Raw genomic sequence first — 18,226 nt, 5'->3', positions numbered from 1 at the left:
CTATTTTTCATACACTAGACTATCTTAAAGCAAAACTTGATTCATAACAGTCGTCTCTCCATGATTAAGCTTTATGGTTCATGAGATAATAGGACGGAAAGAACCAGTGTACGAGCTTAAATTTTGTTCAATGTCCTTGATGAAAAATTACGATTTATTGATTTATCGGTCCGCGTTTTAAAAAAGCTGCTCAATGTTTCAATCCTTCCATATCCTCTCTGATTATTGCACTTAGTTACTATATAGTGTATAGATCACGAGAAACTATAATATTATACTGTAATATACATGTTGTTTACAAGTTATAACTGAGGGGGGGGGGTGGATTCAGAATTATTAAAAACTATTTTGGATAGTTTAAAAAATAGATAAATTGATAGATAAAAATTGGCATGAACAAGATTTTAGAACATTTTTTTGCTTTTTAAAGATCTTTTCCCTTTCATCCCATAGCAACAAAATTTAAAAAAATCGTCTTCATTTAGTTTTTAATAAATACACATTGCTAACTAGACATGGTTATAAACAAAAATACATACATTTTGTAAGAAATCTTAATATAAATGGAAGCTTAGTTTTGGCTTACAACTTTTAAAATGTTGTTTATTTATTTTAAACTGAGCTGAAAACTTTAGAAATGTGGATATCGGGATTAATGCTTGATCCACTCTTTTTCTTAATCTCCAGATTAAATATTGCTTGTTCTCCTCATGAATTTAATCTCCAGATTAATTAACCGATCGGGATTAAGGATATCCCATTCTAAAGTTTTCAGCTCTGATGATATAGTAAACTCAATTTTTTAAATTTGGTTTAATTTTCGATGTTTTAATATGAGATTCTTTTAAAAAACATGAACTATTATGTAATGTAAAATTTAGATCTTGCTGTCAATACATTTGTCCCTAGAGCATAAGAATACAATTTTTTCAATGGCGTATTTTCTTAAGAAGTACAATTTTATTTATGCACATTAAACAATGATAGTAATAAATCCAAGAATAGGGGGATAGTTTGTTTATCATTGTGGAACAAACCCTACTCTCCTCAACCTAGTTTTATATTTTATTGTTTACACTATTTCCCCCTTGTATTGTTTACTTAAAAGATGACAAATTTAATTCAAGGGGCGTTTGTTTTTAACCCTAATATTGTCCAGAAATGATAATAAATCTCAATTTTGTGTTAAAAGAGCATCATTATCCATTATATTGCACTTGTACCGTAGTTTACTTGTACATGTACGACTACTCTAATTGTACAATATCTCCTGCTTCTGCTTGTATATCACAGGATGGAAACATAGTTGTACAGGGTAGATCCTTCCAGGCCAGCATTGTACTGAGAAGTGTACCCGGTACATCTGAACTCTTTAACTCCTTCAGGGTTAATCTCAACCCAACACTGTTAATCTTCGCCACACTGCTAGCTAATCCTTCCAGCTTGGCCTAGGTTGAGAGATTTATTAGTCATGTACTTCTCAATGTCTGATTATAGAACAATTCTTGTTCTTGTTCTTTTTCTTATTTCTTTCGTCCTAGTATACTTGTCCTTTAAATTAAACTAACCTGTTGGTTTAGTTCTAAACAATATGCTGCGTAGATACATTAAACATACCTGTTGGTTTAGTTCTAGACAATATGCTGCGTAGATACATTAAACTAACCTGTTGGTTTAATTCTAGACAATATGCTGCGTAGATGCACCAACCTAACCTGTTGGTTTAGTTCTAAACAATATGCTGCGTAGATACATTAAATTCACCTGTTGTTTTAGTTCTAAACAATATGCTGCGTAGATACATTAAACTAACCTGTTGGTTTGCGTAGATACATCAAACTAACCTGTTGGTTTAGTTCTAAACAATATGCTGCGTAGATACATTCAAACTCTTGATTGTCCTCCACATATGCATTCATCAAATTCATTACCAATCTAAACCAAATAGAAATGAATAAAATAAAAAATACAGTGGTAGGCGATTATATCAATACAATGAAGACGACTATCTATTTAATATTTAATATTTAATATCTATAAACATAAACGGAGATGTCAAGAGAAGCTGTCAATTAAAAAAAAGCTTCTCTTTAATCACATGTAAACTTGTAATTCTAAAACAGTTTGTTAACAATCAAAACTAAAATGAAAAAGTCGTCTTCATTGTATTAATATAATCGCCTACTACTCTAAGATAGTTAAAAAAATAATGAGGTAAAATAGAATAAATGAAAATAAATAAAATTGAGTCACAATTCCCAACACATGATGGATACACAGCGTATCCCAATAAACATGAAAATTTAAAGGTGATCAAGGATAATGATTATATTTGTGACCGTGGGTAAAATATTCTTAGTTGACGATCTTGAATAGTATATATTGTAACCGGCGCTAATAAAGGAGATATATTTTGATACCAGAGCCGCAACTGCGGACAACACACTGATTGCAATAAGTGTTCTCTTTTCAGTGGGGCCCATAAAAGTGTGGAAATCTACATTTAAACAATTTTGTGTGTAATAAAGCAAACAGTAGCTTTAATAGCCCTAGTGTGAAATAGGTCTGTGTACATTACACAAACAATTCCTGTGTTTCATGTTTACTGGACTTTTTAAAATCAAAATGCAATGAGTCGGCCTTACAGTCGCCTTCCTATTCTACAGTTTTATCCTTATAGTTTCCTGTTTTATACCTAACATAGCTGTTTACAGTGGACGCAGGATTTGTAGGATCTATGACTCGAAGGATGCTGTTTGAATTCACTTCTCCTTTTTCTGCGCCATCCTGGAAGAGATCGAAAGCTGATGCATTGAACAGCTGAAATATTTCCTAATAAAACCACCAAAAATAATATAAATGATAGTAATTATTTCTAATTCTTAAAACTGCTAAAAAATCTCGTTGTTTAACTAAAGAATAATATCAAACAGTTAAAACTTTCATCATTCTATAAATATTTCTAAGCTAAAAACTCCACAAATATTGTATTACCGGTAAAACTTTGAGAACTCATAACGCCTAGATAAAGTGGTAATTTTACCCCTCCCCCCCAAAAAAAAAGAAATTAAATGCCATAGTTTTTTTTGTTGCATACTTAAGTGGAAATATTAAGGAAAGTAATTCAAGAATTCACTTCTAATTTTACATCATAACAACGTATACTGGACTAGGGATCATGATTTATTTTAGTGTTTTAATTTTTGAAGTTTTCCTGATGTCTGAGTGAATTGTCTGCTACATCCTTTAGAACTAGATTGGTCGGTAGGCTTCGACCTTCCCCTTCTAAATAAATATATATATATGTATATATTTCAGTTTTTAACTTCACATTATTTATCAAAAAAGAATTATACTAAACATAATGGTTCACGCCTATCATGACGATCCTCAGTAGTTAAAATTCTTATTTTTAGGAAATATTTAAATATATTTATATTTATATAAAAATAGGAATAATCTGCATAGGATTGCTGCAAGGCATGAAACATCATGTTCATGTATAGTGAGATCCTGAAATATTTTGAAATATATTGAAATATATTCAAATATTTTGAAATATATTGAAATATATTGAAATATATTGAAATATATTGAAATGTTCAATTTGAAGCTGATTCTTTAAATACAAAAATATCATGAATAAATAGAAAAAAATATCAAATATATGATTAAATATATAAATAGAGAAATAAATGAAGTAATAAATGAATAAATTAAAATTTAATTTATAAATACACGAACTTTTTTTGTTATTATAATTCCACAAACGAATATATTTGAATGATAAAAAGCAAAAAATTATTAAAAATACCTAACTTTAGAAAAGTATCAGTATTACTTCAAAAAATGTTATAAAATGTTACCTGAAGGTAAGTATCCAGTATCAACCAATTCATTTACAGAATTGAGAAGAAATATACCCATGGAGAGGAATAGGAGGGAGGAGAGAGACCTAAACAATACAAACTAAGATTGAAATTTTTGAACATTTTGTTAAATCCATGTAGAAAGCTATTGGAATATACAAAAATCCAATTTTAATACTAGTCTATGGACCAACCTTTCATAAACCATCTCTGCTGGTTCCAGTTTCTCCATGGTTGTGTCAGGATTTAGATACCGCTCCTAATATCAAAATATTATGCACATATTTTTTGCTAAAGTGGATTTTTTTAATTAAAAACAAGCAAATTATTTTCAATGTTTTGGGCATAGATTAGTAATAATACAGATAGAACACTTTATGTCGTCTTTTCAATATTTAAGGGGTTTTCTTTAAAATAACCCTGAGGCAGAAGCACAAAGGAGGTCCGCATAGGCAGCGTTAAATTACAAGATGCAGAGATAGAACATGAGCTGCATGCGCGGAACTCCTTTGGACTTCTGTGAACGAAAAAATATGTAAATAGAATTACGTATACATATGATTGGATTTATGTAAATATATTTACGTATAAATATGATTGCGTTTTTGTAAATATATTTACGTATAAATATGATTGCGTTTATGTAAATATATTTACGTATAAATATGATTGTATGTATGTAAATATATTTACGTATAGATATGTTTGTATTCATGTAAATATATTTAAGTATAAATATGATTGTATTTATGTAAATATATTTACGTATAAATATGATTGTATTTATGTAAATATAATTTTGTAAAGCTGTAAAGCAAGGTTAAAACAGTAAAAATACGCATTATGGTTCAGTCTTTATAGTTTAAGTTTTAATTAATGCATAATTGCTTTAGACTGCATGAAACCATATGTTAAACTAATTCTAGGAATTCAGGCAGCTGGGTATAGTATTGTGTCCCTGAAAACCGTACTTTCATTAAATTTATTCAAACCTTACCAAATTTTTAGAAAATTTCTTAGAAAGTACTGCCTGCCTCCCCCTCCCCTCCTCCTTTTTTTTAATGTGCAACCTCACCTCGCTAGTTGCAACCAAATATAACTATATGGAACAACTATTTGCAAAAGTGGAGTTAAACTCTGCAATAGCTTTGCCATATCTCGGTGATAACAGTTAATTTAATACCGACTTTTAAACCAAGTTAGAAACTGGGATTAATAAGTCGAGCTTTTAGTTAAGTTTTTCCACGAGATTTCGCCCAGTTGGTGAGTGGACTTCAAAAGTGGTTCATAAGTCGGTGCTAACACTCATGGTATCATTGTCCAAAATCTTGAAATTCAGAACTTGCTTTTTCAACAACAAAACCGAGAACAAGTTTAAATACTAGCAATTAGAAACTGCGTGTGTGAAAATAAAAGTACCTCAAATTTTTTCATAATTTTCGCCATATTGGAGGTGGGGTTCTCACGCACAGTTGTATTTACTGCAGATACTACCTCCCATAGGTTCACATCCCCTCCACTAGCTGATAATGATAATAATAATGATAATAATAACAATAATAATAATAATAATAATAATATATATAATACTACTAATAATAATAATGACAATAATTCATTCAACTTTGATAGTAATACGATAATTTACAAGATAATCATTTAAAAAATGTATTTTTTTATTTAATGAATTTAAGTCGCTTCTCAAATTCGCCAAAAAACCAGTGTCGATGGAGCACCGGCTTATATTTTGAAAAATTTAATACAATTTTAAGTGGAACCAACCATATTTGACCCGTGGTTTAAATTTAAACAGCGGCTCAAATTCTGTAAATTCGGCCTCCAGTCTATATCTGGTAAATATCTGTCCAACCTGTAATATTCCGAGCCACGTCCTTGAGAGTCAGGAGCTCTGAGCCGGCCATCTTGATAAACTGATCGAAATTGTTCAAGATCTCTTCGTGTTGGAGATCATCCATCATTATTTCATCCTTCAAATTGGAATAGTTAAAATATATAGAAAATGTCAACCTTCACATTTTTGATAAGAATTAAGCCATAATTTATCATGCAATGCATAGCTGTAAGGAACTGTAGACATAGTTTTACGTGAATCTCTATCTATAGATTGGCATGGATTCACAATATCTACAGGCCTAACAGCTCAAAAAGGTTAAACATTTGCATGATATAGATTTGATTAGATTTGATTAAATTTTAGTGTAAAAGTTGTTATAATTACGGATATTGTTACCTGCTGATATTTGGCAGCTGTTGGGCCTCTAAACCTCCGCCTTCCAAAAGGTCTTTGTCCGCCAAATATTCTTCTATCATCTTCCGCCTCTAAATCTTCCGGCCTGGGTCCATCCATTCTATCTTCCGCTTCGTCGCCCTCTTGCTGCTGCTGAGCAGCTCGAAGCATACCAAACGGCAGCTGTTTCATGAGCTGCTGAATGCCGGGTAGCTGAGCTAAATTAAGCTGTCCTGACTGCTGAGCTCGGCGCAGTTGAATGAGCTGCTCCCTACTGAGTCTACCGGACTGCAGCTCCTGTCTTAGCAGCTTCATTTGTTCGCGCCCTGAAATAATGAAAAATTGCACAGCTGAGTTGTACAATCCGATCCAGTACAAGGATCCCGGTATATTCTTTAATGTACTGGCCCGTCCAGTGTAACATATGGTCGACCTAACGCGTTTTATGCAACAGAGTCAGGGCGGTTAAACTAAAGTGGTCTATTAATACAGGAACTGAGTTTTCGGCACAAACTCAATTTAACTTTAAAAAACTATTTTTGCAACCTCATGGTGTGCAAAACTTTGATATTTCGAACTTAGATTATTTGACCTACCAGACCTACCCGAATTCCTGGTTTAAAATATCAAAGGTCTACGCTGTTGTTTTGCACTGATACAGGGTTTTAAAAAGTCAGGATGAAAAAAGACACCAAAGCTGTACATTAAACGCAATTGGAAATCATTAATACCTTTAAGTTTAACCAGATTTTATAACGGAATTAAACAGCTTTTAAGACATCTTTTAATGCCTTGAACTTAAAAATCTAAGACTATCTAATATATATTATCTCTCTAATCAACAAGTTTAAAATAGAGTGCTAGTGTAGGCTAATCCTGTAAAGGCCAGGAACTACACAGAAAGCGTACTGCATAATGATTATTGTATTATAGGCCATAATCTCCTTATGAAATTTATTAGTATATAGTTGTAAGTGTACAGATTGTGTAAAGTCCAGCTTTACAGGCTAGCAGGCAGACAACTATCAAACCAACATCTCTCATTTACAGGCTAGCAGGCAGACAACTATCAAACCAACATCTCTCATTTACAGGCTAGCAGGCAGACAACTATGAAACCAACATCTCTCATATACAGGCTAGCAGGCAGACAACTATCAAACCAACATCTCGCATTCAGATTACTCGGCCTGATCTAGCCTGAGTATAGGAAAAACCTTGAATGCACAATAATTTTTAAAATTTATTCAAAATATTCTGACCTGGATTGGTTTCATCTTCTCCAAGACTTGAATCTTCCTCCTGTATGTTAAGGGGCATATTAGGGCCCATCTGAGGCCCAATCTGAGGTCCAATCAAAGGACCAATGTTTGGTCCACTCTCAGAAGTTTCTTGGCCATCAACATCTTGACCCTCTCTGTTTAAAGCTTTGTATCTAGGGCGTCCAAGGGGTCCCTAAAGACAACATGTTATGGGGAAAAAAAATTATAAAAAAGAACACCGCTTGTTAAAAAAATATATCTAAGCAGCCAGCTTTTAACTGAATTAAACTTTAACCTGAACTCTTTCACATTTTATTGATTAAACATCTGGCCAATGAGAGGTAAGGATAGAATGAGTTTTAAAACTACCTGATGATGGAAAGTTGGCCGGCCTGGCCGCCGATCTATTGTTCCGAGTCCACTGGTAATCTCTCCGGACGATTTTAAAGGTCTAAATGAAAAATAATAAAAACTCGTTTAATTTAATTTTGTTGATTCCCCAAAAATTGACATATTTTTTTGGCAATTATAAAAATGTTTAAAGCTAAAGTTTAATTACAGAGATTAAAAAGCATGCGTAATTTAAGCGTTACAGGTCGTCTTTAAAGTATCATTATTTCTGGAAAACCCTGTACAATGTACACTGTACAGTCATAATCAGAAAGGCCTGGAATTGATTTATAATTAATCAGACGACTTTACAATCTAATCTTATAAATATGATTGATGAACAAAGAGAATAGAATATATATTAGAGGGGAATTTACTAGAAAAAAGTGTAAAACGGCCATTTTGTTGTACTGTTTCCATACTGCAGGTGTACTTCACATATTTATGCTATATAACCTTTTGGACCCTGGAATATCATTTTATAGAAAATCTAAAATTGATGTTAAAAGAAAACCAAATTATGAAATAGGCTGGTTTCATAACTGACCAATGATCATTTCACTTTACAAACGATGATTTTCCGTTATAACTATAAATCAAATGATGTTTTTTATTCACCTAATTCATTTTATAAAGTTTATTAACAGCTTTAAAAAATTCGAAATTGAAATGAATAGTCTACATACTGTATATGTATTAATGTACTCTACTGCATATAATCTGTGAACATTTACATGAATTGTACACTTTGAACTCCCTTTCAGGCTGAAGGGGACTGAAAAAAAAATCATACCGAGAGATTCTCTAAATTCCTCTCTAATATATATTCTATTCTCTATGTTGATGAAACGATAATTACAAAATAGTCCTGTCAATTCCAAAATGTGGTCTGTCTTTATTGTGCGTTTAAAGTTGCTAGAGATATAAATGTAAAGTCATCTGATTAACTTTAAATTAATTCCGAGTCTTTCTGGTTATGACCAAGGAGTATGGAATAGAAGAGAAGATACAGGGTGTCCCAAGAAACATGACATTTAATAAATAGCTATTTTTAGATAAACAAATCTTTTGCTTAATTATATTTTACTTTGAAATCAATTTTGATATAATATGACTCCCATATAATATTTTTATTGATCTTTGGTATCAAACATCTAAACAAATTATGGAAAAAGACATTCTAAACTATTCACCAACTGTCATGTTTCGTGGGACACCCTGTACATCTGACGCAGCCCGCCCTACCATATGATTATACATGCTTTGCAGACGGTACTTCATTTGAATAAGAAATATTTGTCGCGTATACAATAACCTATTCTAAATGTTTCTCATACAAATGGAGTACCGTCTGCAAAGCATGTATAATCATATGGTAAGGCGAACCGCGTCAGTCGTATCTCCCTTCTATTTCATACTCCTTGGTTATGACTGTACATAGCCCACTTAAATATAATCGTTGCCCTGAAATCTGATATCATATCTGTTACAAAAGAATAAAGCCTGATATTGTATACAGGTATATTATACATTATCCATGGATTGAAACCGAAACTGTAAAATGTAATGTTGAACCAGCTGTCCCCCCCCCCCAGAGCCCGAAACTTGAGACAGAGTTTCGTAATGAAACCCAGTTTCGAAAACCCGCGGTTTCAAGAATGGGGTCAGGCAGTTTTGTTCAGAATTACTATTTTATGTGTTATTTTTTTCACTATTTTTTTGTTTTCTGATTTCTTTAATTAAGATCTACGCTAAGGTGTTTACCCCAATAAAGAAACTCGAGAGTTTAGATCATCGAAACTCTCTTAAATTTCCCCCTCTGAGTGCCCTGAGCAGTATCTCGGTATAAACCAAGTTATTGTAAAAGTGCCGAATCACGTCATGCACTTATTACCAGTGAAATCGAGCACTAGGAGAAAAATAAAAGGGAAACTTTGCATCGTGTAATTTATCTCCTCTGAATCCCTTTTTTTGGAAAGTTTCACATTTAGCCTATTACTGGAGTGAAATACGAAGACGACATGAAAGCACATTTATTTAGTGTTGTTAGAAAGCAAATAGGTTTATGTGTGACTTGTTAAATCACTAATTAAGTGAATTGAGTCTGTTTACTGTGCAAAATTGCTGTGTCCCATACCCATTGGACTATCTAAAGTCATAACTTGAGTCTAAAAGTCGTCTTCCTATTCCAGAATTGTCTGGCTCTTACTGTGAATAACCCTCGGGACTATTTTACGCATACTTTACTCCATATCTATCTAACTCTATAACAATCTAGTTCTCTATAAATGTAACTCCCGGGATAAGCTAACATTGATTCGCTTTAATAGAGAAATATCCATAACTATACATCATTCATACATCATAAATCCTTGCTAAAACAAATTGTTTTATGTTAAGTTAAGTTGAAAAAGGTTTAAAAAAATGAAATAGCTTGCTAACAATAACTTATACTATTTTATGCGTTTTTGCGGATAATACGTTTTCCACTAGAATTTTTATCTAGATTAATATATAGTTCTCAGTAATCCTTGATCTGTCAAAGGTTTAAAGGGTACCATTATAGTGAATCTGGCATGGAAGGTCTTTTAAAATTACGCTTACAATCCCTTTAACTAGTTCAATTTGTTCAGGTGCATACCAACTTTATATAGAAATACAGATATCGTTCCAAGGTTAATGTAGCCACAGCGGGTCAACTCACCTAATACAGATATCGTTCCAAGGTTAATGTAGCCGCAGCGGGTCAACTCACCTAATGCTTCCATCACTAGTGATTATATTCTTCTCCAAAACTAAACTTGAAATACTGGGCTCAGCGTACATATCCGTTCCAAGCGTTCCATCCATAATTGAGGACTGGGTTCCTATTGTTCCATCCAGAGTAGAGGACTGGGTTCCAGGTTCCTTAGTTCCTATGACGTCATCAGTAAACTCGACGATAGATGTTCCTGCTAATTGTGCCTCATCTGTATCTATTCCTAATAATTGAAAAAATAGCAACGATTAGAATACACAATATGAAGAAAAGGATTGTAAAAATGATAATGATGATTTTAATACGATAGCAACCCAAACTCATAGACCTTAGATATTTTAAACCAAGAAAAATGTTAGATCAAATCATCTAAGTTTGAAAAATCAAAGGTTTACACCATCAGATTGCAAAGATATGGGAATTTAAAAATCTGTGGGAAAGACTTAATTCCTTAGATAAAGAAAAATATCAATGAAATATTACCTCTAAATCGACCCTCAAGGCCCGGTCTAAGAATTCTCTGTCTAATAAACTGTTGTTGCTGTTGTTGTTGTTGTTGTTGTTGTTGTTGAAGCTGATATTGAAACTGTTTTCTCCTAACTCCTTGTCTTTGTCTCGGACCCGTCATATCATAGATATCTCTTAATAAAAAAAATAAAAAATTTTATTTATGATTACTAGTTTTGAATTTTAACGATATCAAAACACATTGCATTAAAATTGAAATCTTTAGGTCAACTTCAATGTTCAAGAAATATTTACAAAATTCGCTAAATTTACAATTTGGGTGATACAGGATGGGACTTCAGAGAAGACTGTACAAAATTTATTCTATTTAAATGACTATATTGAAGACAGCTGAGACTTAATGTAACTGTAGGATTCTTATGTTTAGTTTCAGGTCGTCTTTACAGTCTTATTCTTATTGGGTAACCCTGTAATGTTGGATCCATTTTTAAGGTAATTTTTATTTCTAATTCCAAAAATTGAAATATATCATCTTCTATTAAAAGTGTAAACATTAAAGGTTAACATTGACCGTTTGCAACATTCTTCCTAATTCTTTACTAAATATTGCTGTAAGTGTGTACCACTACCATCTAATCAACCAGCTATAACAGTTAACACCCCCCCCCCCTTCCGTTCAGTAGAAATCCTGGAATATGATTCAGCTCTAACTAAATCCCAGTTTCTCATGAGAAAATGAACCGTAATAAACTATTTGTATTGAACAGCAAATTTACGTCAAAATGATGAAATAATTCTGTCAATTCCGATCAATTTGAGAGAACATATCTATTTAATTTTTATGACAAAAATTACTGTCTTTTTCGCCTTGGTAAAATTTGATGAAGGATGGCTGAGAATTTTCTTTTGCAAGATTGAAATGTATTTGTAGTTATTTTGTTAGGTAGTTAGTTATTTAACAGTTATGTTATATAACAGTACTTTATATCTGTTAGTTAGTTATTTAAGTATAATATTTAAAAGTATTTTATATCTCCAGTAGCATGTAGTTATTTTGTTAGGTAGTTTGTTATTTAAGTATAATATATAACAGCTTATTTTATATCTCCAGCAGCATTTCAAACATCAAATTGCAAAGTACTGTGAGAACCAGTAAACTGTGAAATTAGAAGACGACATCAAAGAACTAATCGTATTTAATGATGATACAAATCAGATGGTTTTACTAGTAACTTATTTAATCACTTATTAAGTGAGATGAGTCTAAAGTCACAACTTGATTCTGAAAGTCGTCTTCCTATCCCAGAGTTTTCCGGTTCTCAATGTATAGTCATCCTTATTGGTCACTAATACTATACAGACTAAAGGATGGACATTTTAAACTCGGGCTAGCATGGAAAGATTGCCTTGAACAAGATAATGATTTATACCTGTTGGTATCTTGGTATCTCCTGATGTTCCCTAGACCCTGAGAGGGTTGAACTTGTTCTCCGTCCTGCTCCGGTAGTGTAGGGTCTACTGGGATACCACCATACCTGGAGTTTAAACAATTTAAAGGCTGGCTTAACAACTTTGGGATCTTAAGTCAAAGCGATGTGCAAGTTTGAGTTTTTAAGTTTAAAAGAGTTTAAAAGGTTTATATCTATTTTTTGGAATAATAAGTAAAAGAATTAAAAAGAATAAATCTGCGAGTTCAGAGTAAAAAAGTAAAAAATCAGAAATTCAAGAGTTAACTATTTGAAACTTTAAAAGATTTCATTTTTCCTGAAGGTGGAAAATGTGAGAAAGTCTAATTTTAGTAAATTCATAACAAAAACTTTATTTTGGAAGAAATCAACTGAACTACCTTTCTATTGCATAAAATTTTTAATTAAAGAATTATAAACTGGAAATCTACAAATTTCTCGAGGTGTATAAAATCCCTATGGTTTGGTTTAACCAGGTTTAAAAATCTCCAAGGGTTTTGTTTCTCTAGGTTTAAAAATCCGTATGGTTAGGTTTCTCGGAGGTTTAAAAAATCCATATGCTTTGGTCCAAGTTGTAAAAAATCCCTATGCTTTGGTTTCTCCAGGTGTATAAAATCCCTATGGTTTATTTCTCTAGGTTTATAAAAATTTCCATGGTTTGGTTTCACCAGGTTTAAAAAATCCCTATGATTTGGTTTCACTAGGTTTCAAAAATGCCTATGGTTTGGTTTCTCTAGTTTTAAAAATCCCTATGATTTGGTTTCTCCAGGTGTACAAAATCCCTATGGTTTGGTTTCACCAGGTGTATAAAATCCCTATGGTTTGGTTTCTTCCGGTGTTTAAAATACCAATGGTTTGGTTTCTCCAGGTGTATAAAATACCTATGGTTTGGTTTCTTCCGTTGTTTAAAATACCAATGGTTTGGTTTCTCCAGGTATTTAAAATACCTATGGTTTGGTTTCTTCCGTTGTTTAAAATACCAATGGTTTGGTTTCTCCAGGTTTATAAAATACCTATGGTTTGGTTGGTCTGCTCCCTGGTCTCCCTGGTACATGGATCCAAACAACCCAACTCCTCCGAACTCTAAATCTTCGGTTTTATCTGAAACAATCATCAAATATTTTCACAAGAATCAGAGAAGGACAAATCTAGAAAATGGCGACAATTAGGAAACAAATAAATACAATTCTGTTATTAAGAAACACAAAAGGCTGAAGGATGCTAAATCTGAACAATGTGTACCCCCCCCCCCTCAACGTGTTACCTCCCTCCCCACGCTTTTGCGCCCTTGAATTTTTAACAAAGTGGCCATGAACCATCATGTTAAATTACATTGTTGAAGATTTTTATATCATTTCATAAAATCTCTTTTTCCTGACTTATCAAAGCTTATTTGTCCTTTAAACATCTTTTTGTTACATCTTTTAAAAGAAGAATTTGTAAGTTTATTGTTGCTACTTTTTCCTTGATCCTCCGTAAGTTTGATGTTACTCAAACAATAAAACCATCAAAGTCCATTGTTATTTCAAAATATTAATTCTGTTAGATCAAATATTCAAGGTTTGACATAAAAAAGGTGAGTACCATCACAGGTTTAACAAATATAGAGATCAGAAAATTAGAGTTTAATGCAGGTGTTCAGTTTTTTTATCAAACCTGATTTGCTCGTCGTATCCATACTTTTCTCCGTCTGGGCCTCCGGGAAGAGCAGAGCGTCAAGATCTCTGACAGGGTCAGGTTTATCTCTGGGTTTAGCTCCGGATCCGGGTTTAGCTCCGGCGGAGTTTGCTGAGAGAGCTGAACCTCCGGAGATTAAACTTGAAATTATAGATTGCTCCTCCTAATCCAAACCAACCCAAATCATAATTTTCAATGATATATGAAAGGATACTGTACAGGATTATCCAAAAACTATGAGACTTTTAAGACAACTAAAACTGACTGACTGAGCTGAAAGAGTTCGTCATCACATCCATAGAATGGGCGTCACCCTGTTTTTATACGAGCCTTCATTTTTAAAGTCAAACCCATTGTAGCTGTTTGTTAACGTATTACATTCCTTTGTGTCAGGAATCAGGATGTTCACATGAATATATCGAATGCAAAAAGTTAAAAAGGGACTGTCAGCGAAACTTCAAGTGATCCTCTGGCAAAGAGAGCAATGCATGATATACAACGGTACCCTCAAAAGCTATGTCTGATCAAGTATGAATAAATATTCATGTTTCAGTTTCTTTAAACTGTTTATTTTTATTTACCAAAGTGTATTGCTCATTTCACATGATTATATTTTGCAATGTAGAATTTATAAGAAATAAACACTTTTCGATGTAGCAAAACGACGGTATTTTCCACATTTATGTTCAGATTAAGGTTTCGAAGGTACCGTAGTAAATCGAGCATTGTCATGTTTTCAATTAGGGTCACTTGAAACTTGCTTACAGTCCCTTTAAGTTCCAATATTGAAATATAAAATTTGAGAAAAAAAATGATTTCCTTTGTTGGTCGCAAAAACTGATCAACTCTTCTCTCCTGGCCCCCACCAAGTGAACCCTCTCTGAAAAAAATATATTAAAACGTTCTTAAAAAAAGTATAAATAAAAAAAAAATAGACGAAGACAGTTGATTGATTGATATGCAAATTCTAGATTTTGATAGGTAGAAAATTACTAATTACGCGCCATGAAAGGATTTCTTTCAACGCAATGTACTATGTATAATTGACATGAAACTCATGCTAGGTTTTATTAGAAAATGACCAAAGATAGAATAATCTATCGAACACCCTGATAGAAACTATTATCCTGATATACCTGAACACTCTGATAGAAATTAATATCCTGATATACCTGAACACTCTGATAGAAACTAATATCCTGATATACCTGAACACTCTGATAAAAACTAATATCCTGATTCCTGATATACCTGAACACTCTGATAGCAACTAATATCCTGATATACCTGAACACTCTGATAGAAACTAATATCCTGATATACCTGAAAGCCAAAAGACGTTGTTTGGCCATCTCCAGTAGTTTTTGTCGGTTCAGCAGTTCTGTCATAATAGTCCTAAATATACCATTAATACAGAGATTTACTTTAGAAAAACACTTGCCACAAACTTTTGATTTTCTAATTTCTATATCTTTGCAAACTAATGATGTAAAAGACTATTCAACCTTACAGAATTCCAATTATTAGAAAAATCGGAATTTGTGGCAAGTGTTCACCCATCAAGTTCATTTCAATAAAAATAAGTTTAAAAAAAAAAATGAAGGTTTGATGATTTTTAGATAATAAATTAATTGAATGTCCAATGCCCGATTTGAAAACTGATTATTTTGAACTGTGATGTTTCTACAAAAGTGACTTGCGCATTGGAACTGCAGGACAACATAGAAATTATCCAGATTAAATACTTTTAAACCTAGGAAAATCTTCCACGTTATTGATCAGATAAAGGTTTCAACTTTCAAGGGTACCGTTGTTAATCGGGCATTGCCATTTCTGCAAGGAGGGTCAATTAAAATTACGCTTACAGTCCCTTTAACAATACCTTTTTGGTAATTTTGGATCTTCCTGAGGCTCAGATTGTTTTTTACTAAACCTTTCAAGGTTCTTCAGGTTTTGGAGGTTCTCAGGGTTCCCCTGGTTCTCCTGGTTCTCCTGGATCTCCTGGTTCTCTAGAAGGGATGCTTGCTCCTGCTCCAGGAGGTAAAAGGTGACTCCGATAACAACTCCGATAACAGCCAGAGAGGATAGAACCACAGCCAGGATCTGGAAATATTATTATTATTATTATTATTATTATTATTATTATTATTATTATTATTATTATTATTATTATTATTATTATTATTATTATTATTATTATTATAAAAGTTTCTGCAAAAATAAGTTTTCTTAACAATGATGCATCCCTTTTTCTGGAGCTGTGACTGTGATGCCTATGGCCGTGACTGTGATGGCTGTGTCGACTGTGATGGCTGTGTCGACTGTCTCTGTCCATATCTACTGAGTATCCCGACTTGCTGTCCATACTGATAATACTCTCTCCACCTAATCATGCATTTAATTACAAAGCGTTATCGGTCAAAAACCTTTGCTTTTCAAAATATCTGCTTCAAGTCAAAAAAAAAAGGTTTTCATGATAATATAAATTGTTATTTCTCATGATCAAAACTTAGTAAATACCAGAAGAAACGAAACATAGATTACAATAACAATAATACAATAATACTAATCAATGTACGGATAATGATACAATAATAACTATAATACAATAATACTAATCAATGTACGGATAATAACATAATAATAATTATAATACAATAATAATTACCAATGTACGGATAATAATATAATAATAATTATAATACAATAATACTAATCAATGTACGGATAATAATATAATAATAATTATAACACAATAATACTAATCAATGTACGGATAATAATATAATAATAATTATAATACAATAATACTAATCAATGTACGGATAATAATATAATAATAATTATAATACAATAATACTAATCAATGTACGGATAATAATATAATAATAATTATAATACAATAATACTAATCAATGTACGGATAATAATATAATAATAACTACAATACAATAATACTAATCAATGTACGGATAATAATACAATAATAATAACCAATGTACGGATAATAATACAATGATAACTATAATACAATAATAATAATCAATGTACGGATAATAATACAATAATAACTATAATACAATAATAATAATCAATGTACGGATAATAATACAATAATAACTATAATACAATAATAATAACCAATGTACGGATATGAAGGGTATAAATTAAAATTAACCTTACCCTAAGCTAAAATCTAACAGAAGCGCTTTTTAATATTATAAAGAAAATTTATTATAAGAGAACCGGCTTTTTATATTCATTTCTTTACATCATTTTATTTTATTGATCATTAGTTTCGTTTTTTTTTGTGTTTTTTTAGTTTAGCATTTTTAGTTTAAAATTCATTTATGGGATTATAAAATTTTCCATATAAAAAAAGAAAAAATAAACTAAGATGGTCAAAGGTAATTTTAGAAAACAAAGAGTTTTTAGATCAAAAAATAATAAATAAGATAAATGCTAACGATAATTCAGTTCTAACGATATAAAAACCATCAAAATCGATTAAAAAAAATTTTGTTAAAAACCACAAGAAAAAAAACAAACAAAAAAGATTATTAACAAAAAAAAATCGGGGCTTTCAAATGGACAAAAGGGAAACGAACTCAGATGGAAACAGGATAATTTACAAATATTTACTTTTTAATAAATGTTTTAAGACAATTATTATTCCTTGAGAAATTGTTTCTGTCACGAAGATCAAAAACAAACTGTTTAGATGTATTTGTAAACAGTGGTGGTGGGGGTCGATCTAATTATTTAAATAAAAATAAAAATAAATTCAGTTATATAGTAATTAATACAAAGGATGAATCTTTAGAATTAACGACAGTAACTGTAAAGTTGTATCGTTGGTTCTCATCCACAGTAAACTAGATTACTTTCAGATCGTCATAGTTGCAGAGTTGCAGGTCAGTATTAATGTCTCAATATTTGTTGGTAACCCTGTATTTGAAAAATAAACACTATCTATAATTACTGTTATTTGCAATATCAAAATACATTCTACATACAGTTCTGGGGTTTGAGCATAGAAATTATTTTGTAAAGAGTAGAGAATAAAGAACCAGATGGTTACTTATATA

At 31.8% G+C, this 18,226-nt stretch overlaps 1 protein-coding gene across 1 annotated transcript; it reads right to left on the bottom strand.

The window, feature by feature from the left end:
• Window positions 1-972: 972 nt before the first annotated feature.
• On the bottom strand, window positions 973-16,237 carry LOC111702596 (uncharacterized). The gene is made up of 19 exons (XM_023474337.1): window positions 16,021-16,237; window positions 15,462-15,533; window positions 14,958-15,018; window positions 14,118-14,301; window positions 13,475-13,562; window positions 12,426-12,530; window positions 11,011-11,168; window positions 10,525-10,750; window positions 7,749-7,830; window positions 7,380-7,572; window positions 6,121-6,443; window positions 5,740-5,857; window positions 5,289-5,392; window positions 4,064-4,128; window positions 3,867-3,955; window positions 3,215-3,285; window positions 2,696-2,832; window positions 1,845-1,935; window positions 973-1,448 (listed from the first exon to the last, which is right to left on the bottom strand). The coding sequence occupies exons 2-19, from the start codon at window positions 15,524-15,526 to the stop codon at window positions 1,248-1,250; spliced, it is 2,361 nt and encodes a 786-aa protein (XP_023330105.1). The 5' UTR covers window positions 15,527-15,533; window positions 16,021-16,237; the 3' UTR covers window positions 973-1,247.
• Between the last annotated feature and the right edge of the window lie 1,989 nt (window positions 16,238-18,226).

The sequence above is a fragment of the Eurytemora carolleeae genome, unplaced genomic scaffold (assembly GCF_000591075.1).
Source record: "Eurytemora carolleeae unplaced genomic scaffold, Eaff_2.0 scaffold257, whole genome shotgun sequence".
NCBI lineage: Eukaryota > Metazoa > Arthropoda > Copepoda > Calanoida > Temoridae > Eurytemora > Eurytemora carolleeae.
This window is presented reverse-complemented; position numbering and strand designations above follow the sequence as displayed.